Source organism: Eublepharis macularius, chromosome 7, assembly GCF_028583425.1.
Source record: "Eublepharis macularius isolate TG4126 chromosome 7, MPM_Emac_v1.0, whole genome shotgun sequence".
In the NCBI taxonomy this organism is placed as follows: Eukaryota; Metazoa; Chordata; class Lepidosauria; order Squamata; family Eublepharidae; genus Eublepharis; species Eublepharis macularius.
In genome coordinates this window covers 123,194,361-123,217,053 of record NC_072796.1, presented here as the reverse complement: position 1 = coordinate 123,217,053, position 22,693 = coordinate 123,194,361, and the positions used below count along the sequence as shown (strand labels likewise).

Here is a 22,693-nt window from a genome sequence, read left to right as displayed (position 1 = left end):
TGCATTTTCCTATTATGTATTTCTGCATTGTTCAATATGCTATGTTAATTTTTATGCTTTGTTTCAGTTTTTTACTTGTTTTTAATTTCTGTAACCCTAATCTTATTACACTACTTATAGGATGTCATATCCTATACAGCGAGGAAACATCTCCTCACTGCCCCCCCACCCCTGATCCAGAGGTATGTACGTGTGTGCAGAATGGGTTCCCTGGTCACCTCAGTGCCTTGCCTATCACATTGGTGAAACAGTGTTGCACACATGATTTCCACACACACACATCTGGCATCTCTACTCACCTAGCAAACATCTGGCATCTCTACTCACACGTCTGGCATCTCTACTCACTGGGTAGGCCAGTCAAAGCTCTGAAAATCTTGTTGGTCTCTAAGGTGCCACTGGCCTCAAATCCTTCTGTTCTATTGCAAACCAACCCAGCTACCTACCTGAAACTGCCTAACTGACTAGACCAAAGGGAACCATTATACAAATTGCATTATCCTACTTCCTATAATATTTATTAAAACTTAGATTTATTTTGCAACCATTTTGCAAGTTAGCAGCCTGCAAAGAATTTAGCATGTGAAAGATAAGGGCTTCTTTCCCCGCTTGGCTGAGGCTACAAAAGGCGCATTAATCGCACACCTCCAATACTGTGCTCTCCAACACCTTAGCCTTTACCTGTCCCCCTCCTTTAATTTGACAAGGAAGTCCTCAGTCAAATAGCCCTACACCAGCTCGCCTCTCAATCTCACCGCATTGTATCTCGGGATGTGTAGTTTTCATTTCCATGTGGGCTTAGGGTGGCAAAGAAGCGAGACAGCGAGCGCCTTGTTCCTTCTCCCCGAAGTATTGCGTTGCCATTCAGAGCACTGGGTGTGCTCATAGAGGGAGTTACAAAGGGACAAACAGTTTGGGCATTGTGGCTTAGCCTGGGGAAAAAAACTACACTTCCCAGCCTGCTTTGGGGGACGAGCTTCCCCCTTGCTTGCTGCAGGTTGATCGTCTTGGCTGCAGATGAGCGAAAGAGAAAACAGTGGAAAAAAGAAAGAAAGAAAGAGAGAGAGAGAAGGAAGGGAAGGAGGGGTGGGGAAGAGGGAGGAGGAGAAGCACCTCCTGGCAGGCGAATTATGCATGCACTAAGCGAGCTCTGAGAGAATGGCTGTGGAAGGTAAGGGCTGCCTTTTCCTTTTGCAAAGCCAGGGGCGCCCCTTGCTCTTGCGGGCGCCCCACCTTCCTCCTGCACCTACCTCCATTTCTCCTCCGTTGGCACTTACCTGAGCAAGGACCAATGCATCAGTCACGTTGTGGGGGGGGGGGGGTAGAATAGAAAGAAAGGAGGGCTAGCGTCTCTTACCTTTGCCAGATGCCACAGGGCTGGGGGTGGGCTTGGCACAGGTATTTGCATGAACGGGCACTGCGATGCGGAAGAAGGTGGGGGAGCTACTCGGAATCAGCCGGAGAGGGACCACCACCCTCTCCCACCAATGCATGTAAGGCTAGTCCCCCCCCCCACCTTAGCCTCGCTGGCCCATGTCTAAGCTGCCAGTGTCCAGAATTTAGGGCAGCCAGCCTCCAGTAGTGGCTGGAGATCTCCCGGAATTATAACTGATCTCCAGGTGACATAGATCAGTTCCCCTGGAGAAAACAGCTCTTTGGGAAGGGGGGCATTACACCCCATTTAGGTCCCCCCCCAGGCAACCCCCCCCCCCCTAAATCTCCAGGAATTTCCTAACCTGGACCTGGAAACCCAAAACTCCCTCTTCCCAGCTTCCAACACTACTTTGTTTGAAAGCAAGGTTTTTGTTAAAGAGAGCTCCGTGCTTATTGCCTGATTCCCTCCCCCACCCCAGATGTGTATTACACGAAATCTCGCTTTTCCTTTACTTTCCTCCCAAAATGTGTTTTGGCGTGTGGGCCCTGGATCGGGTTTTTGTTTATAATTTTTACAGTGACTAAAGTATTCTGCAATTCTCACTGTGTTATCCGTCCCTTGGTCTCTGACAAGGCCTGAATTTGAGCCCCAGAAACTGTTCCTAACAAAACTAGCTCTGGATGCGTGATGTTTAAAAAGAGCGCCGTCCAGCATGTACAGAGGGCCCCATCGAGTTAAGGGGTGTGGCTTTCAGGTAGGCCTTGTCTTGGGTCCTGTGCAATAGCTGCCGAACTGTGTGGCATAAACAGCAACTTTTCCGACCCCTCACAGTGCAGTGTTCTATGCTTCCCCAAATCATGGCCCCCCTCCCGGGCAGTAGGTAACTGAACCCTCAAGAGGTTGAAGTGCCACCGAGCAGTGAGAGGAGAACTAGTAAAATTGCCCTTCCCTTCTTTCATGAGCGAAATTATCTGCTGAAACAGAAAGTGGATCTAGAATCTAAGCATCATTTTTAGCATCTCGCCTGGATAGCCTAGGAGACCTCGATCTTCTCAGATCTCAGAAGCTAAGTGAGGTTGGCCTTAGTAATTGGATGGGAGACCTCCAGTGAAGACCAAGGTTGCAGAGGCAGGCAATGGCAAACTGCCTCTGTTAGTCTCTTGCCATGAGAACCCTGCTAGGGGTTGTCATAAGTCAACTGTGGCTTGGGGACATTTTTGTTCATTTTAACATATTTATTACATTAATGCCCTGACTTTCTTCCCTCATGGAATTCAAGTGTGTGTGTGGCGGGCTTCCAGAAGTCTCCCATGATCCAGTCACTATCTGTAGACCTAGCCTTCTTTTGTTTTGGCAGAGGACCTCTATTGCTTGTCTTCCAAGTATACTACAGGATCCATATGATGATTTATACATCCCCAAAAGGTGGACTCCTCTCAAAGATGGTGATCTTTTTCAAATTTCACAGGCGTCACCAGTATTTTTCTTTTACAATAAAATCAGAACCGTATGGACACCCTAAAAACGTAACAGATTTATTGAGGCAGAAGGCTTTGTGGGCTGGAGCCCACTTCATTAGACGCCTGACATGTGTCTTCTGTTGGCAGATACGGATATATGCTTATGGTTATAGGGAATAAAGCTGTTTGAAGCAGCATTAGCAAGGCAATGCAGAAGGTACAATCTGTGTGTCTCTTGCATTTCATTACTTTTTGACCGCTTTTTCTTTATAAACATTTTATCTGCAATCTGAGGACAAACTTTATCCCTCTGATGCAGTGGGCTCCAGTCCAAAAGAGCTTATGAAACAATGAATATGTTAGTCTTTAAAGAGCCACAAGAGTCCCCAACTAGCATGAACTGTTTCACACAACTCCTTGTCGTTGCAGAAGGCTAATCTGAAATTTGTGAAGGTAGTTGTGATAGGCCCTGACCTGGATGGCCCTGGCTAGCCCAATCTTGTTATATCTGACAGCCAAGCTACAAGTGACGCCTGACACAGGTTGGACACTTGTCAGCTTCCCTCAAGTTTTGATGGGAAATGTAGGCATTCTGGTTTCACAGCTTGGCTCTCCATTACAGCTGCAAGACCAGGACGCCTACATTTCCCATCATAACTTGAGGGAAGCTGACAAGTGTCCAACCTGTGTCAGGCGTCACTTGTAGCTTGGCTCTTAGAATCTCAGCAGTGTCGGCCTTACTTAGTGCTTGGATAGGAGACCACCCAGAAAGTCTGGGATAACTATGCAGAGACAGGCAACGGCAAACCACCTCTGAATGTCTCTTGGGGTCACCTTAAGTCAGTAGCAACTTGACAACACTTTCCACACACACACGCAGTTGTAACAGAGGGTTTTTGGTATATCTGATCTGGAGTTCCTCAGAAACTTATCAGGGGTTCCTCAAGAAGAAGGTTGGTAGGGCGAATGAAGAGCCCCCTCCCCCCAAAACAGCTTGCCCGTTGCTTATTGATACTCTCCAGGCATGTAGGGACTGTCCAGCATGTTCTAGGTCATGCTTAGAGTTCAAGTGAGGTCCCTGTGTGGCCACGGAGACTGAGAACGAATACATGTGCAAGGGCCTTGGTAGTCCACTGTGGAGCTGGTGGGTGCATAGGGCTTGCTCAGTGGACTGGTGGAAAGGGTTCCTTCAGGTTAAAAAGCCTGAACACCATTGGCTTATTTATTTACTACTTTTTTATTCTGCCATTTCTTCAAGGAGCTTAGGATAGCACACTCCAGTTTCCCCTTCTCCATTTTACTCTCACAACAAACCTGTGAGTTAAGTTAGAGTAAGAGTATGTGACTGGCCCGAGGTCATACAACAGGCTTCCATAGCAGAGTGGGGAATCGAGCCTGGATCTCCCAGATCCTATCCATTGCTCTAGCCATTACACCACACTGCCTCTCAATTTTGTTGAACTTTCTAAAATGGAATGTACCATCTCTCTCTGTCACTACTCATCCAAACCTGTAGGAACTGTTTTTTGTGACAGGAAGGAGAGAAAAATGTCTGAGAAAGAAAAAACAACGTTCATGTTCATTTTCTGTTTTTTTAATCCTTTTCTCATCAGTCTAGCTCCTACCTGCCAAAATATGTACACAAGAAAAATTAGGTCCTTCTGCATATGTTTTTCTCCACTGCTCAAAATATGTCTGCCTGCCCTCTTGACTTGATTTTTTTCCCAGAAACCCTTTTGAGTCTCTCTTTTCAAGACATTGCCCCAGTTCTCTTTATCTCCCCAACCTGCACTCCCTTCTCATACATTGCCAATATCTTTAAACCTTAGAAGAAGTCCCAGAGGCCTCACATTCTAGTGTTGTGGATTTTGTTGTAGCTCCCTTGAAGAAAAAATAGAGATCTATCCTTCTAAAGCCTGAATACACCTTTTTCATTAATACTGATTTGTTAATTTCATAACTCTTATAAAGGTTGAGGCAGCCTATAAAATTGATTAAAACCATATAAAAATGCAAAATGATACAAACAATTAAAAAAGATGCTGAAGAGTTGCTTTGGCCACACCAAAGGGCTTTGTTACACCAGTGGGATTTTTGAATATTTCTTCTTTGAAGATTAAAGCTTCACGCTTGCATGTCCTATGAAAAAGAACCTTTAGATACAGGGATGGGAATACGCAATCCCAAAAGGCCTTTATGCTTTCGAAACCAGTTGTGTGGTTCTTAAGATCTTGTCTTATGAGAAAAAAAAATTAAAGGAGCAGCAAGATAAAAATACAGTAAAAGCAGCAATGTTCTGTGCAAGCCAGTCTAAAAACATAAACATATGTAAAAAGAGGACCACTGTTTTCTTTTTTAAACTGGTTTTCAAGTTGTAATATCCAGGCTGTGATGTAGATAGCCCAGGCTAGCCTGATCTTATCAGATCTTAGATGTTAAGCAGGGTTGGCCTTTTTAGTAGTTGGATGGGAGACAACCAAGGATTTCCAAGGTGGCTGTGTGGAGGCAGGTAATGGCAAACCATCTCTATTGTCTCTTGCCTTAAAAACCCTATGGGGTCACCATAAATTGACAGAAATTTACACACATTCAGTTTGGTATAGTGATTAAGAGTGGCGAGACTCTAATCTGGAGAGCCGGGTTTGATTCCCCACTCCTCCACTTGAAGCCAGCTGGGTGACTTTGGGTCAGTCACAGCTCTTCCAGGGCTCTCTCTCAGCCTCACCCACCTCACAGGGTGATTGTTGTGGGGATAATAATAACATACTTTGTAAACTGCTCTGAATTAGTGTTAAGTTGTCCTGAAGGCTGATTATTATTATTATTATTATTATTATTATTATTATTATTATTATTATTATTATTATTATTATTATTATTAGGTTTCCTTGGAGAGCTTGTACCATAGTGTCAGGGTTGCACCAGAAAAGTTGGTTTCATTGACTGTAATCTATAGAAGTGACATGCATTTGATATATGTAAATTGACATACATATTTTCACTGTCATTGTTTCCACTGCTAAAGAGACCAGAACACGTTTAACTTCAAAGGAGTGGCTTGTTTCTTCAGCAGCGAGGACTGACGTTGTGATACCAGCAAGTGAGGGCATGCCCTTTCTTTGAGTACTGATCAGAAAGTTGAATATTCTGAACATGTCCTGATTTCAGTGGGATGAAAAAATGCTTTTAATTTTCTATGAAGTAGTACCTTGTACATGGAAGTGCATCCTACTGAAGTCAGTGAAAGGTAGCATGAGATATAACTGCACATACGTCTCGGCATGTGAACTGGCTCAGTAGAAAAACAACTCTGGTAAGGGAGATATGCCAAAATGGGTAGCCGTGTTTGTCTGTAGCAGTAGAAAAGAGCAAGAGTCCAGTAGCACCTATAAGACTAACAAAATTTAGCGGTAGGGTATGAGCTTTCGTGAGTCACAGCTCACTTCTTCAGATACCTTCAGAAGGGAGATATGAAAGTTCTACCTGTGGTGTTTGATTTGTGAAAGTGCATTTTCACGGGCAAGTCGTCATTTGATGCTTTGCTCCATCAAGTGATACGCACACGTGTTCCTTTGGTATCAGATCAGCACAATTATGGCACAGGAGATTTTGCATTGAAAAGTTAACTCTGCTCTCTGGCTAAAAATTGGCTCTTTTCCCATTTTGCCTGGGGACGTTAGGCCAGAAAATGCACCTTATTTCCTGGTTGCTTGAATCAGCGAGGTAATAACTTTTCTTACTAAAGAGCAACAGGAAGTATGTTATGTTGACATTCAAGTTGCTGATGTAAGGCAAAAATGTTTGTGGGGAAACTTGAGAGGTTAAAGAAGTGAGTGATTCCCTGTGTTCTGTGCTGCAAAGTGGGCCTTGCAATCACGTTGAATACCATTTCCACCAACGTATAACCCTTTGGGGCGAGAAGGCCCTGTAAACTGTTAATCTTCCTTCCTCCTGCTAATATATGGACAACGATATATAACTGAGCATCAATTCATGTGGGCCTTCGGTTTTCATCTGGAAGAAAACCCCGGTGTTTGCGATACTATCTGTTTGGAAGATACTGGACTGGATAATATATTCCTGATCATTATGAGGCTGATATGTGCAGTGTTGCCAGCACAGAAAGAGATCAAGGTGATTATCTCTAAAGGATATATGCTCAGCATTGACCAAGTGTTTTCATTTCCTGTTTTACATTTACAGAAGGATTATTTGGTAGGTAGTTGGTTGGGGAGAAGTATGAAGTATACAGCCAGCCTTTAAATACAAGTCCATTGAGACAGCAGCGCTGCAGGGCTGGGGCTATTTTTGGGCCTTAGAGTTTCAACAATGTTTCTTTAACTGCTTGTTTCCTTCAAGTTGGAATGAAAGAAATAGGTCAGAGCCAATAATGGAAAGGTTTTTGAATTTTTGTTAGAATATTAGCAGGTTTCCTCTCCCCCCCCCACCTTCCCATTTGGTTTATGTATAGGAGAAAAGGAGTTGCGTGGGAAGACAAATTTGAATAAACATATTCTTTCTCAAAATGTGAGTCAGGCAAAGATAACTCGGTAGGGTATTTTGTACAAGTCACTCCATGGAGTTTTTGTCATTGCTTGTCAGTACAGGAGATACAAGCAGGGCTCATTTTGAAGGGGAACGCATAGGAACGCAGTTCTGGCAGTTCCCCAAAGAGGTCACATGCCAGGTGGCCCCGCCCACCTGACTCTCGGCTATTTTGGGCCTGTTTCAGCCTGGATTGGGGCCAAAATGGCCCGGATCGGACCTCTGACAGGTGGTCGATCACTCGCCCACTCAGCAGCAGCCCGAGCCTGACCATTTTGGGCCCCTTTTTGGCCATTTTCAGCCCCTTTTTGCCATTTTGGGCCCAATTTCGGTCCTGAATGGCTAGGATTGGGTCCAAAACAGCCAGGATAGGTGATGTCAGGGGGTGTGGCATATGCAAATCAGTTATGCTAATGACACACTTCTGGTGATGTCAAGGGACGTGGCATATGCTAATGAGTTCCTCCAGCTCTTTTTCTTTGAAATTACCCCTGGACACAAGCCCTACAAGGGGGGAAAGGAGGATCCAGGTAACTGCAGACCCATCAGCTTGATGTCTATACCTGGAAAAGTTTAAGAACAAATCATCAAACAGTCAATCCTTGAGCATTTAGAAAGGATGGCTGTGATTACTAAGAGCCAGCATGGGTTTCTCAAAAACAAGTCATGTCAGACTAACCTTATCTCTTTTTTTGATAAAGTTACTACCTTGATGGATCAGAGAAATGCTGTAGATGTAGTTTATCTCGATTTTTGTAAGACTTTTGATAAGGTTCCACATAATATCTTTGTTGACAAGTTGGTAAAATGTTGTTTGGATCCTATTACTGTTAGTGGGATCCGTAATTGGTTGACAGATCACACCCAAAGAGTGCTAGTTAATGGTTCCTCATCCTCTTGGAGAAGAGTGACAAGTGGAGTTCCTCAGGGATCAGTCCTGGGACCTGTTGTGTTCAAAATTTTTATAAATGATTTGGATGAAGGAATAGAGAGAATGCTTATTAAATTTGCAGATGATACTAAATTGGGAGGGGTAACAAATACGGTAGAAGACAGAGTAAGTATACAGGATGATCTTGACAGGATGGAAAACTGGGCTAAAACAAATAAAATGAATTTAAACAGGGATAAATATAAAGTTCTGCATTTAGGTAGGAAAAAAGGCATAATTATAGGATGGGGGAGATTTGTCTTGGCAGTAGTATATGCGGAAAGGATCTAGGGGTCTTAATAGACCATACACTGAACATGAGTCAGAGTTTGATGTGGTAGCTAAAAAGGCAAATGCGATTTTAGGCTGTATCAACAGAAATATAGTGTCCAGATCACGCAAAGTGATAATATCACTCTACTCTGCTCTGATTAGACCTCATCTAGAGTATTGTGTTCAGTTTTGGGCATTGCAATTAAAGAAGGATATAGACAAACTGGAGCTAGTCCAGAGAAGCACAGTGAAGATGATGAGAGGTCTGGAGACCAAGTCCTATGAGGAAAGGTTGAAGGAGCTTGGTATGTTTAGCCTGGAGAGGAGATGACTGAGAGGTGATATGATAACCATCTTCAAGTACTTGAAGGGCTATCGTATAGAGGATGGTGCGGAGTTCTTTTTCATTGCCCCAGAAGGTAGGACCAGAGCCAGTGGGTTGAAATTAAATCAAAAGAGTTTTCGGCTAAACATTAGAAGAACTTCTGAACAGTTAGAGTGGTCCCTCAGTGGAACAGGTTTCCTCGGGAGGTGGTTGGCTTTCCTTCTTTGGAGGTTTTAAAACAGAGGCCAGATGGCTATCTGACAGCAATGCTGATTCTGTGAACCTAGGTAGATCATTAGAGGGAGGGCAGGAAGGGTTACATCAATGCTTAGTTCTTGTGGCCCCTTCTTACATGCTTAGGGTAATGCCAGTCACCACCTTGGGGGCAGGTAGCAATTTTCTCCAAGCCAGTTCGGTTAGGGATCCTGACTGTGTTTTGCCATCTTCTGGACATGGAGCAAGGGTCACTGGGTGTTTGTGGAAGAAGGGGAGGTAGTTGAGAATTTCCTGCATTGTGCAGGGGGTTGAACTAGATGATCCTGGAGGTCCCTTCCAACCCTATGATTCTACGATCCTAAGAATGGCACTGGAGCTCAAAGCAAATTGCTTTGGTAATTGCAGTGGTATTTCTTGTAGGAAGCCTAAGTAGGGCTGGTCTAGGAATGCTGGCAGAAGTTGGAGGCTGCATTCAGATGTCATCATAAAATACGATGTATAAACAGTGGTTTGAACATATGCTAGTTAATTGTGATGTGCTTTGCTGATGGATTACAAACCAGGATTTCAAGCTGGGGTTTTGTAGCAGGTTTCAATAACGTGTACTAATTCTGGTCTGTCGCAATATTTGAATTTACAAATAGGGTTGCCAAGTTCAGTTTGGGAAATTCATGGAGATTTGGAGGCGGTGCCTGTGGAGGTCGGGGGTTGGGGAGACAGGGGATCTCTGCAGGGTATAATGCCATAGGGTCCACCCTCCAAAGCAACCATTTTCTCCAGGGGAACTGATCTCTGTGGTCTGGAGACCAGTAAATTTTCTGATATTTAAATAGTGTGAACAAAATTTAAATAATGTTAACAAAAGAAGGCAAGTACACCAGGTACAAGCACTGGGATTTGTGTCTATGTTCATACCCCACATTTACCCTATCTAATATGATTGATTTGCAGTACAACAAACCTGACAACAGTAGATAGTGTATTTTCATATGCGGGGTAGAAAACTTTCCATGGAAATATGTAGCATTTGATCATTTTCTGCCCCACGTCCCTGGTTATTTATATGGACTGTATGAATTTTGGAAGAATAATGCCACTATTTCCACCTTCTCTCTGAAGCCCAGAAAGTTTGCCAAAAAGATCAGAATGCCTGTAGTTTTAGTTCCCGCTGCTCATAATCACCCCCACCCCCAACCTGGTCTTGCATTTTCTTTAGTAAAATCCCTATGTATTTTTTTCAGACCCTTTGTGAACTTGATGTTTTGCATGAAAGAATAACGAAGAGAGGAGTGTGTTGGCTGTAGCTTTCTTGACAAAAGTGATTAAGATCGGAAGCTTTCATTCTCCATTGTCCCAAGTTGTTTGAAATGGCTTCAGTGACCTGAACGTGCTTTCAGAGGCAGTGAGGATCTGTACTCATACGCGCACAAAATACACACAGGTGTATTTGCATTGTATATCTATTCGTGACTCATGAGGCAAGGGAAATCCCTTCTCCCCACTGTCTTCTGCTGCCTCCACTTCCTTTTCCTTCTCCAGCCTTTTGCCACCATCATGCCCCTTCCCGTTCTGCCGCTGCCTGTCTCGTGCCATCACTTCCTTTCTCCATGGCCTCCACCTCCATTTTTCTCTCGTCCTCCAGCTTCTGCTGCTTTCTTCTCTTTCCCACTGCTGCTACATTGCCTGGCAATCTCCAAAATGGCCACTGAGATTAGGGTTGCCAGCCTCCAGGTAGTGGCTGGAGATCTCCCGGAACTACAACTTGTCTCCAGGCCGTAGAGATCAGTTCACCTGAAGAAAATGGCTACTTTTGGGGGTGGAGTCTATTGAATTTTGCCATGCCAAGGTCCTTTCCCTCCCCAAACCCCACTTTCTCTAGGTTTCTCCAGGTTTCACCCCCCAGATCTCCAGGAATTTCCCAACTTGGAGCTGGCAACCCTAACTGAGATCTTGTGATATAGCATTGTAAGATCTTGTTTTTCTTCTTTTATTTGTTAGGGGTTTTGGGGGGGAGGGCAGTGCCAGTTAAATAAGAACACATGACTAAGGCAAGTTTATTGTGTAAACTTCAGAAAACAGTGGCTATTTTTGTTGCTTCCTCTATATATGGGTTGTTTTGGAGATGCCCCAAAGTACTTTCCTTACTCAAGTCACTCCCTCTGGGCTACAGATAATGAATTTGATCTCTCCTTCGTCTTCTTCTGTACTTGCTAATAACATTTGCCATTGGGCATCCTTTTTTGTGTTCCAGGACTTAACAGCTTCTTTATTATTTTATTCTATACTTCGTTCTTTTCTATATGTGTTTTCTTTGGGGTGTAGAGCATATGATGATGAGAACAAAAAAACCCAGTCTTTATTTATTTATTTTTTTAAATTATTATTATATGGGAAAAAACCCAGTCTTTATGAACAACTATTTTGTTGCCAAAGCAACGAAGGAGTCTTTTAAATGGTGGTTTTTCTGAGATTTGGGTGCTGAATTTCACAAGTTCCTGAGCTTCCTCACTATATTATTCCGAGGGGTTAAGGCTCGGGTTGCCACACACACACCTTAAATGGAGTGGGATCGCTTTGCAGGCACAGGGCCCTGATCCAGCCTCCAAGCTCTGTGGGCTCCGATGATACCACTTCTGGTTGAAAACTGGAAGCTATGGGGTCTCAGAGGGGCTGAAATAGGCCCCAGGCATAGCACTTTCGCTATGCCAGTCAGAGGGGACAGTACAGACCTTGATGGACCAATGGTCTGATACTGTATAAGGCAGCCTCGTGTGTCCATTGTTGTCCATGTGCTGTGGTTTCCTCATTGTTTCTCCATGTTTTTTCAAATCAACTTTGATATGATTTCTACACGACAATCCAGACTGCCCACGTTGAGAGAATGGTTAAAAGAGGTTGGTGGGATGATACATGGGTTTATACAAAATGGCCATAGGGTAGTGGTGTTTATTTTTTAAAGCATTATTTTAAAAAAATCTCTTTGAGTCTTTCACAGCGAGTTTTCCTGTGGTTTGGGTGCCAAATGGCAGTCTTTTTCCTCCAAGCTTCCTCATGACATTGTTATCCATGTTTTGCCGTTCTGTGGTTACCTTGTCATTCCACCATGCTTTCTCAAAATTAGATCAAAGATAATGTGAGAAACAATGAGGAAACCGCAAAAATACAATACATGGACAACGCTGTCTTGAGGAAGCCCGGAAACTGCTGAAGCTGGGCACCCAAACCACAGGAAAACCTCTGTGTGAACGACCCAAAAGAGGTGCTTTTAAAAAAAAATCATGCTTAAAAAACAGTATCACCACCACATGTGATCATTTTGTATAAACTCATGTATTTGCCCACCAATCTCTTTTAACCACGCCCTCATCACAGTCTGGCTTGAAGTGGATAGAAACTTTCTCAAAATATGGTTTTGAGATTATCAGATAGCCTTCTTGACACTTTACCTTAGATCCTTCCCTCCTACCTTTCAGGAAAGCATGTATAACCTGCCAATTTTGGAGAGCCTTTTTGCTGTTTTTTTTGATGGTCAGTGACTTCTTCAGTCTCTGATGATGTTAAATTATGATATTGACAGATGGTTGTGGTTAATATCTAGTGAATGTATTGAATCGTTTACAGTGGGGTTGAGTGTTTGGCTTTCTGATTTTTATTGAACTAATGTCTTGTTGATATTAATATCTTAATATCTTATTTTTAGCAGCCTAATGTAAAGGCAGGGAACAAAATGTCGAGTGAGGGCGAAGCTAGAATTGACGAATTACACTTGAATGGCAAGTGAACAGACTCACATGTATTCCTCCCTGTTCACTGAATGGCAAGTGGAGCACAAGTGGAGTGCAAGTGAACAGGGAGGAATACATGTGAGTCTGTTCACTTGCCATTCAAGTGTAATTCATCACTTCTAGCTTGGCTCTGAGTGGTTATGGGGGTAGGGGAATGAATCTGGAGAATGCCAGCAGAGCATTGACTATTAAAGAGCAGGAGCAATTTGTGTCCGGTTCTTATAATATGAATTGCCAAGTGTTATGTAAAGTTTGTCTCTTCTACATGTTTTTTTTTCCTTCTACGTGTTTTCTCTGTAAATTTTGCCGCGGCAAACTATTTCACTGTGTCTTTTTAATAAAAACGGCTTGAAGAGTAGGATGTAGTGCAGTGAATAAGCCGTAGGAGGTGAGGAATAATTCTTTGGAATGGAATTTTCAGTCTTAATGTCCAATATGTCAAAGAGTTATTGAAGGCATGAAAGGAAGAATCAGCGACTTGATATGAAAGAAGGGCACAAAAGAGCCAGGAATTAAAATTAAGCCAACCACCAAATTAAGAAAAAAAATATCATATCATTTAGGATGATTGTATGGTAGATAGGTTTGTTTGTTGTTGTTAGATTTTTGAGCTTGCCCTTCCTTCATAGTGCTTATGAAGGTGTACACATAAACAGATGAAACTGCCTTATACTGAATCAACTCATCGGTCCATCAAGGTCAGCATTGTGGATTGGCAGTGGATTTCCAGGCTCTTAGGTGAAGATCTTTCATATCACCTACTGCCTGGTCCTTTTTAATTAGAGTTGATGGGGATCGAAGCTGGGACCTTTCGCAAGCCAAACAGACACGGTATCCTGGCGCCACAGACCCTGCCATACACCAGTCTCCTCTCTTTGTTTTGTTTTATCCCCACAACTCTGTGAGGTCGGTTAGACTGAGAAAGAACAGCTGGCTCAAGGTTACCCAGTGAGCTGAGAGAGAGGCTTTCTAGTGTAGTTTATGGGCGAAAACTTTTAGTCCCCCTGCTCCCTGGATGGAATCCAGTTTTCAAAGATCGCTCCCCCCCTCCCGCATTGTGGATGGAACTACAACGTTCCTGTCCCCCAACAATCTCGCGCTGCTCTGTCTTTGAAAACTTTTATTTTAAGATCTGGCAGATTCCATCCAGAGTGGGGGAGGGGGGAGGTGGAACTAAAGGCTTGCGCCCATAAACTACACTAGAAAAATGCTCTAACCTAATTTTGCTTCTGTTTTCAGCCTTCTTCTCCACAGCAATCCCAAGTAACTCTTTTAAAACTACAGTTCCCAGGAAACATAGTGTCACCTGATAACTTGAAGAACATGTGTCAGATGTCTTGTGTACTCATTTGGGGGTTGGAGATACTGTTACTGAGGGGCCTGGCATTTATGGATAGGAATCTCACACTGATGAGATTTAGTATGACCCAGGCTGCCTTCTCTCAACCAAATGATCGGCAATTTTCTAGTGTACCAATGAAAAACCTTGCATGTGTACATCTGTCATGCATACATTGAGCACCAGGCAGCCTCTGATTTTTCACCAGGAATACAAAAATGATCCTGGGTGTGGTTGACAATCATGAGATACAGCAACCTTGCTGAAGCCAAGCAGTTCTGAGTTTGGTCAGGGCCCAGATGGGAGATCTACTGGGGACCCAACATAAATGGTCAGAATATAAATAAAGCCCCAAACATCTTTGTAATATAAACATTGCCATTTTAAGATAACCGAAAGCTTTTGCAGCTGTTTTGGATCTCATTCTCTTAAAGAAATATGTTTGTTGTGGCAGAATGGGAATTGCTAATCTGGAAAGAACAGATTTGTTGAGAGAAGTTGGAAACAACACGATGCAGAATGCTCGTTAAACCCTTACTGTGCTAACCCGTGAGTGCATATTGCATTCGGCGGGGAAGCTACTTGTACGTTTCAGTTTACTTTGGTATAGTTTGAGCTGTTGGTGACTAAAGCCAGCTCTCTTCATGCTTTTAATTAATGTTTTTTACAGTTTTCGTAACGACACATTTGCTTTGTGATTTAGTAACCCTCAGATTACCCGACCGCAGATGCAGCTGCCTGGTGTAGGGCGTACTGTTCTAGCCTTGCCTTTCTAATTTAGTGTTTGTCATATCTATATCAAGTGCCTTCATGATCAGATCATTCAGTCACACCCAGCACTGAAATGCAGTATTTTTACCTGGCCCTGAAAGAACACCCCTTGTGTTACTTCTGCATGTGCTACTACTTAGAATATCTTCTAAAATTAGAGGCACACCTCAGAAGTACCTGATTTGCCGCTTGCACAAATAGGCTAATAATCGGTTACCTCTTCGTTCACTGAACTTGTTTCCCCCAATCTGTTGTTAATGCTTTTGTTCTGCCCGTCCTTCAAGGCAGTATATGTGGCCCCATCCTCCCATTTTGTCCTCATAAGGTAGGCTAGGTTGAGAGAGAGTTAGTAGCTGAAGGTCATGCTTCCCCTTTCCCCCCTCCCTTCAATAAATTTATTTAGTTATTAAAATGTTTTTAGCCCACCTTTCCCTCGTGGTTTGTGGCAGCTTACAGGTCCAAGATTAAAAGCATACAACATACAATAATTCCACCCTTAGCCCCCTCTAAAAGGCCTGCAACTTAAACTCCATTAAATCCTCTCACAAATAAAACAGCCTTACAGCACCTCCCAAAAATCTCCACAGACAATACCCCTAAACTCCTCATGGAACCAGTTCCACTAGACAGGAGCCACAATAATGAAGGAATGGGCTCTAATAGGTGCCTCTTATGTGGGAGAGCAAATAGAGGGAGAGACAGTCCTTCAGACGTACCGTCAAGCTGAAAAACGGCCACTGGAGTCACCAGGGCCCCTGGCATTTTATTTCGCTGACTTGGCTGGCCTGACTGTGGATGTGTTTTGCTGGGGATGGGTAATTTAATATTTTTACAAACTCTAAAAGTAATTTTTTGGGAGGGTGGGTGTAAGATTAAGTGTGATCTTCAGCTTTACAGTGCAATCCTAAACAGAGTCACTCCAGCCTCAGCCTATTGATTTCAGTATGAGCGTTTTTTGTAAGTGCCTTAACACTTCTCTTAAATCGAAGGGGTATTTTTTAAAGGAAAAACAGCAGAAACATTCACAGTTAAAGTTGAACAGCCACAAAGAGAAGTTCTTTCTCTGCAATAGAGGATCCGGGTCTTCTCTTACTTTCAAGAGAGGCACTGTATTCCAGGGCTGCCAAAGTTAGGAGTTAGGCTTCACCCTTCAGCATGCATGGTGGGAAGTTTAGTTTGCACCACCACCCAGTCTCACCCTATACCCTCCAGTAATTTGGATTAAATCCGGATATTTATTTCGTGTGGTTTTTATCCCATCCTTCCTGCAAGGACCTCAGGGGCAGTGAACACGGCTCTTCCAGCCTCCAGTTAGGTGAGAGAGAGTGACCAGCCCAAGGTTGCACAGTAAGTTTCATGACGTGTACGGAGTTGAACTCAGGTCTGCCCTGTCCTAGTTCGACACTCTAACCATTATACCACACTGTACCTTAGTTGGTCAAAGAAAGGAGGGCCAAACCGTTCAAACTTCTGTTGAATGGTTGATGCTGTACAGCTCCCTGGACATGTAAACTCCTTTTCTAGGGAATGGCAACTGGAAGAGTGGGGAGGGACTCAGAGCCAAGCTACAAGTGACGCCTTACACAGGTTGGACACGTGTTAGCTTCCCCCAAGTTTTGATGGGAAATGTAGGTGTCCTGGTTTTACAGCTTGGCTCTCCATTACAGCTGCAAGACCAGGATGCCTACATTTCCCATCAAAACTTGAGGGAAGCTGACAAGTGTCCAACCTGTGTCAGGCGTCACTTGTAGCTTAGCTCTGTGGCTTAGTGGCAGAGCATCTGGGTTGCATGAAGAAGGTCCCAGTTCAGTCCCAGTTCAGTAATGTGAAAGACCTGAGACCCTAGAGGGCTGCTGCCTGTCATTAAACAATACTGACCTTGATGGACCCAAGGGACTGATTCAGTATGAGTGTTCATGTATTTGTAAGGGTCTGGGTCATCAATACATGGCCACTTTGAAGAGGCAGGAAAGGGTCTGAGGCCTCTACTACCTAAAGCGGGCTTCCAATACATCCCACAGTACTTGGGCATGTAGACTTAGCTCTCAGACTGGTGGTTGCTGACCCCCTAGTCCACACAGACTCCATCCCCTCTGCCCCATTCTGCTTACCCACTTGGGATGGAGTCCTCACTGCCATTTGAATACAGGGAACAGCCAAAAAGAAGGAAAGAAATCTAAGCCAACCTGATTGGTCAACCTGGTGGGGGCATCCAGATTTAGCTACAACATCCTTTTCCATTAGTGGGACACAATTCTTTCCAAAAAATTGTATGCATTTCTTTTGCTCCACGGTTTAAATGAAATCATCTGGATTGGAGTTTCCTTTATCCCTATTGATTTCCATGGGACTGATCAGTTTAAATGCAAATATTCTAACTTCCCTTTGGATCGGGCTCTTCCCAAGATGGCAATCATTGATTTAATAGCCATGTAACATCCTCTAATTTTCAATTATACATCTAGGATATAGCTCGAAGGATTGTTTGTGTCATTTTTTAAATTATTAGGCATGTGACAAACACCTCAACTTGATTTAACTTACTATATAAGCTTTGCCTCTTTGGGGAAATCGTGTGTTGCTTAGCTAGTGACTTTTGGAAACGTAAGAATTTAATGTCATCTGCGGCCATTGTGAATCCGTTTAGCTCCTTCTTGACTGACCAATTAGTTTGGAATGTCTATTTTTGGCAATTCTCTAAGGTCAGAATTGTGCCCCTGTGAAGCTCAGGAGGATGCTTGCCACCAGGTGTGATGACATCACTTAAGAAAGGAAGTGACATCATTGTGCTCGGCAGAAGCACATCCACAACATGCTGGCCTGGGAATTTTTTTGCCTCCTGGGCCCATTCGCTGGGTCTCCCTCCTACTAGTTTATTGGTGATGGGGAACAGAGGCTGAAAGTAGGGGATCCCACACTTCCACCAGGGGACCTGGCAGCCCTAAGGGTGACTGGTGCATAATCACCCAGAAAGCTTCCATGGCAAAGATTAGTAAAGAGAAGCTTTTTAAAAACACTTTTATGCAGCTGAATGAGCTGTACTTTTCCAAATGCAGTTTTGCAGAATTATGCTATTTAACCGAATGTCCTTCATTAAAGTTTTAATCTGCTACAATGTTCTAAGACCTTGTCCAGGGGCAGTTTTTGATTTCTTAAACAACTGCATAGCAGAATAGGATGAAGGACCAAAGGAGGTCAGAATTACAATGGGTTGGAATGCAATTTATGTTCGTATTCATGTTGTGTGTTCTAGAAGTATCCTATACATGACTAATGGATAAAGAAGTAGGTATTGTGGGGGTGGCTGTGTCTAAATTCTTAACTAAAATCCAGGTCTCTTGTAGCTGAAACTTTTGTATTGAGGAATTAATTATTCAATTGTTGGCTTGTTAACGGAAACCTCATTAGACTTGGAATCTTAGGTACGTCTGCACTCTCTTTTTTCATCCACCCTTCACTGCCGGTCCTGTTCCTATGGCAACTTCGACATTAACTACATTTGTACTGTTTATACACACCATTCAAGTTTGAATTTAACTACTTCTGTTTTCTCTTTGTTTGCTCCTGATGTTTATACTAACATAAAAACGGGCAGCTATTTCATACGATGAAGGCACGATACTGATTCGAACAGTGACCCATCCTTAGAAATGTAAGAATCCACTTGGCTTATGGCTGGGTAGGCAAACTGTGCTCCCCTACAAAACAGAGGCATGCTATTTTGCTTGTCCCGTTGGGCCAGTCTTCGGCCCAAGCAACTCAGGTGAGCACCAGGGCTGTCAGTATAGGGGAAGGTGAGGAGTGTGGTTTATGTCCATTATCACTTCTCATTTTGCTCTGAAGCAATTTCCAGAGGCTCTGAAAGTGTCCTTCAGGCCCAGCTTATTCCCAACATTTCTGGCCAAGTTCATTCTTAGTCTCCCCCAGCCCCCTTTTGTTTGCTGGAACAGCAGGTAGACATGATGTCTTGTGAGTTTGGGGGCTCTTGGGTGATAAAATGGGCTAACAGAGATGCTGTACAGAAGAGCTTCCCGGAGTCCTCTCCCTTAAGAGATCTCTACTTCCATGGTATACAAGAAACAAGAATGGGTTGGGAAACAATGTTGGTTGGTTTATGTCATTTATAGTCCGCCTTTCTCACTGAGACTCAAGACGGATTACATAGTGTGAGATTAGCACAATCAGTATCAAGGACATTTCCATAAACAATGCCATAGGGTAAATAAATACAAGTTACAAAGACACAGCATTAGCAATAATCCAATATAGGATTGAGGAAATGTTGGAACAGTACATAATCAGTTCTAGGGCTGACATTAGAGAACATGAAGCACAGGTAGTTTATAGGAGTACATATTTAAAGCAATAGGTAATACGTAAGGCAACACAGTGGTGAGGTCTGTGGTCCCTAACTCGTTAGTGAAGCATCTGAGACCCCCTCCCTACAATACAGCCCTCCTAATTGAGTCAGAGGAACAGTGTTGAGTCTGCTTGCAGGACTATGAGGTCATGGTGATGGTAGGTCTGAAGAAAGCTGCCATTGTGGCAACAGAATTTTATCTAGTAAAATTATTTAGGCCAGTTCAGGATTTGATGGCACCAGGACCCAGACTACTGGATGCAAAGTGGCAGATTGCTGTGATGCTTAAACTAGATTACTAAGTGAAAAATATTTTCTTCCCCAATGCAACTCAGGTGCCAGTCTGAATAGACAACTAACCTTGATGGACCAAGGGTCTTTTAAGGCTGCTGAGGGGGCAGATGAGCACTGCCACTGCCAAACTGGCTGCTCGAGCCCTGGAAGGGGTGGGTGTGCGTAGTGGTGAGAGCTTGCTGTTCCTGTTTCCTTGCATTGGGAGGCTGGGGCATGGGCGGTTGGGGTCCTGCTCGGCCCAAGGCAAAGCTGGGTGCCCTGTGGGTAAGACCTGCCCACACATACACTTCAGTGTAACCCCACTGGAAGAGGTGTCTGGCTGAGAAAGAGTTGGGACAAGTGCTCTTTGGATGCTTGGGAAGGCACGAGCAAGTTTGTACGTACATGCAGCTGCCCTATACTGAATCAGACCCTTGGTCCATCAAGGTTAGTTGTCTATTCATACTGGCAGTGGCTCTCCAGGGTTTCAGGTAGAGGTCTTTCTCATTATCTATTACCTGTCCCCTTTAACTGGAGATGCTGGGAGTTGAACCTGGGACCAAGAAGAAAAATGAAGGTTTTAAAAAAACCCACATCTAAAAATGAATTTGATAACCAAAAGGCTGAGAAAAACCAAACCGAAATGAACAGGTGCTCTACCGCTGAGCCTAGGTCCCTCCCCAGGTGGCTCTGCCAATTCAGCTGCTTGAGCCATTCATGGGGGTCAATTCATACTGGGAGAGTGGAAGCGCATGACAGCCTCTGGGCACCCCAGTGGCACTCCATCCATGGTGACAAGTCCGTGGATGGCTTCTCTCCTTCCTGCCTTCCAAGCAAAAAAGCTTCCCTTGTCATGATAACAGTGTGTGTGAGGGGTGCATTCCTTTTTCGGAGGGGGCTGCAAATGACCCTTCCCCAACTCATGAAATTGTGTCACTCACAAAAGTAAAAGCGATGCTTCTTCCTGCAGCTTTGCAAGTCAAGAAACCCCGGGGGAGGGGTCACAGTCACTCTGGGCCTCCTCTACTCCCTCAGAGCCAAGCTACAAGTGACGCCTGACACAGGTTGGACACTTGTCAGCTTCCCTCAAGTTTTGATGGGAAATGTAGGCATCCTGGTCTTGCAGCTGTAATGGAGAGCTAAGCTGCAAGACCAGGATGCCTACATTTCCCATCAAAATTTAAGGTAAGCTGACAAGTGTTCAACCTGTGTCAGGCGTCACTTGTAGCTTGGCTCTCAGTAAAGCCCTTGGAATGCGCCTCATGAACTTATGCCCAGAGGTCTGAAGAGGGCAGAGGCCCACTGACTGCCCTTTCAGTGGGAACGCAGGAGAAGGAATCTTATCCAGGCAGCTTCTGGGATGAGGGAGGGCAGAACTACAACAAGTGCCCTGATCGGCTTACGTAAGGGTACGCCTTCCCTTTCCTTCCTCACACAGAAGACTCTCTGGCTGGCCCTCTCTGGTCAAAAGCCAGACTCCAACTCCTTTCACTCTTCAGTTTCCTCCAACTGTCAACCCCTCCTTCTGGTAGCACCAACTGTCACCTCAACATTCCATCATCAACTGCCATTTCAGGCTAGCCACAAAAGGGGGGGCATGTCAATCATCCCCCCCCCTTTACTGTCTGGCAATCCCAGAATTTGAAGCTGAGTCTGTCACAGCTTACTTTCTGTTTTGGGGACTGCCAACCGGGCAGTTATCCCTCTACTGCATCAGCTGCAAAGTGGGTTTAGGGGCCCTACTGCTGCCTGAGTGGCAGCCATCATTGCCTCTGGCTGCAAGAGGTGGGCAGCATCTGCTTGGGGGGCAGTTTGTCCATCGGGGCTTAGCAGGGGCCAGGGCAGCTGCCCCGGATGCCCCGTGACTAAGACAACTTCTAGGTTGGAGATTTGGGGCAGGGTGGGGTTTTTTGCCTTTTACATACAAGGGTTTTTTCCCGCCAAACCTTATCTTGTGTGGCTAGAAATGAGGAATCACTGAATTGGATCAGGTAGAAGTCTACAGAAATTGGCAAAACAGACAAAGGCTGGTTCCCCCACCCCTTAATTCTGTATTGCAGTTCCCTGCCAGGGCTGTTCAATTTTCATTCCCTGTCACTGAATTACTAACATGAGCATAGACTGTGAACCTCTTTGCAGCAAATGGAGGGAAAGTGGTTCGTTAATTATATGGAAAGCTGTAAAAACATGGTACAGCCATGGGGGGCGGGGCAGGGTGACAACTTGGGCAGTGGTTAAACTGAGAGGCACTAGCTCCCACACTGGTTGCCGTGAAAGGCTTTATGTCTGCTTTCAAGTTTGCTGAATCGTCTGTGTGCGTGCCTGTGTTTTATGTTCTGAAAAAGCAGGTTCAGTGGGAAGAAAATGATTATGCTAGCATTACAATCCTGAATTGGAAAGGTATGGGCTGGATCTTGTGGATTCATTCTGCTAACTGTTGTGAGGCTCTTCTGAGGAACAGAATGCTCCTTGCGCCAGAGGAGCAAGGCCACTGTAGATAATGGAACGCTGGACTAGAGGAGAGCCAAAGTCATATTTCACCAGAATCGCTGCTTAAAGAGCCAGAGAAAGCCAGCGGCAGCAGCAGCTTTTGCAAATCGTTCCTCCAGTCACAAGCCTGCTGGACAAGAGGGTTCTCAATGATCGTTTGGGGGCAGGCAGCTGCTACTTTCTCCCTGAGCGTCTTGCTCCTGGGGAGCTGCTCTGGAGAAAGCCGCTGTGTCGGTGAAGCTCCAGGTGCAGTGACAGCGGAAGAATCTGCTGCTGCTCTAACATGCCCTTCCCTTGCTCCTGAGTTCCTGGAGGAAAACTAGAATGAGGGCATGTTAGAGCAGCAGCAGATTCTTCCACTGTCACTGCGGCTGGAGCTTCATTGATGTGGCTTTCTCCAGAGCAGCTCCCCAGGAGCAGGACGCCCAGGGAGAAAGTAGCAGCTGCCCACCCCCAAACAATTGTTGAGAGCAGGCTTGTGACTGGAGGAACAATTTGCAAAAGCTGCTGCTGCAGCCAGCTTTCTCTGGCTCTTTAGGCAGCGATTCTA

General features: G+C 44.5%; 1 protein-coding gene across 2 annotated transcripts in view; it reads left to right on the top strand.

The window, feature by feature from the left end:
• Window positions 1–1,074: 1,074 nt before the first annotated feature.
• SAMD12 (sterile alpha motif domain containing 12) overlaps window positions 1,075–22,693 on the top strand; it is a 279,826-nt gene continuing 258,207 nt past the window's right edge. For both annotated transcript variants that reach the window (XM_054985228.1, XM_054985227.1), the window contains exon 1: window positions 1,075–1,171. In XM_054985228.1, the coding sequence (XP_054841203.1) occupies window positions 1,159–1,171 (13 nt within the window). In that variant the 5' untranslated portion in view covers window positions 1,075–1,158. The remainder of the gene's footprint in view (window positions 1,172–22,693) is intronic.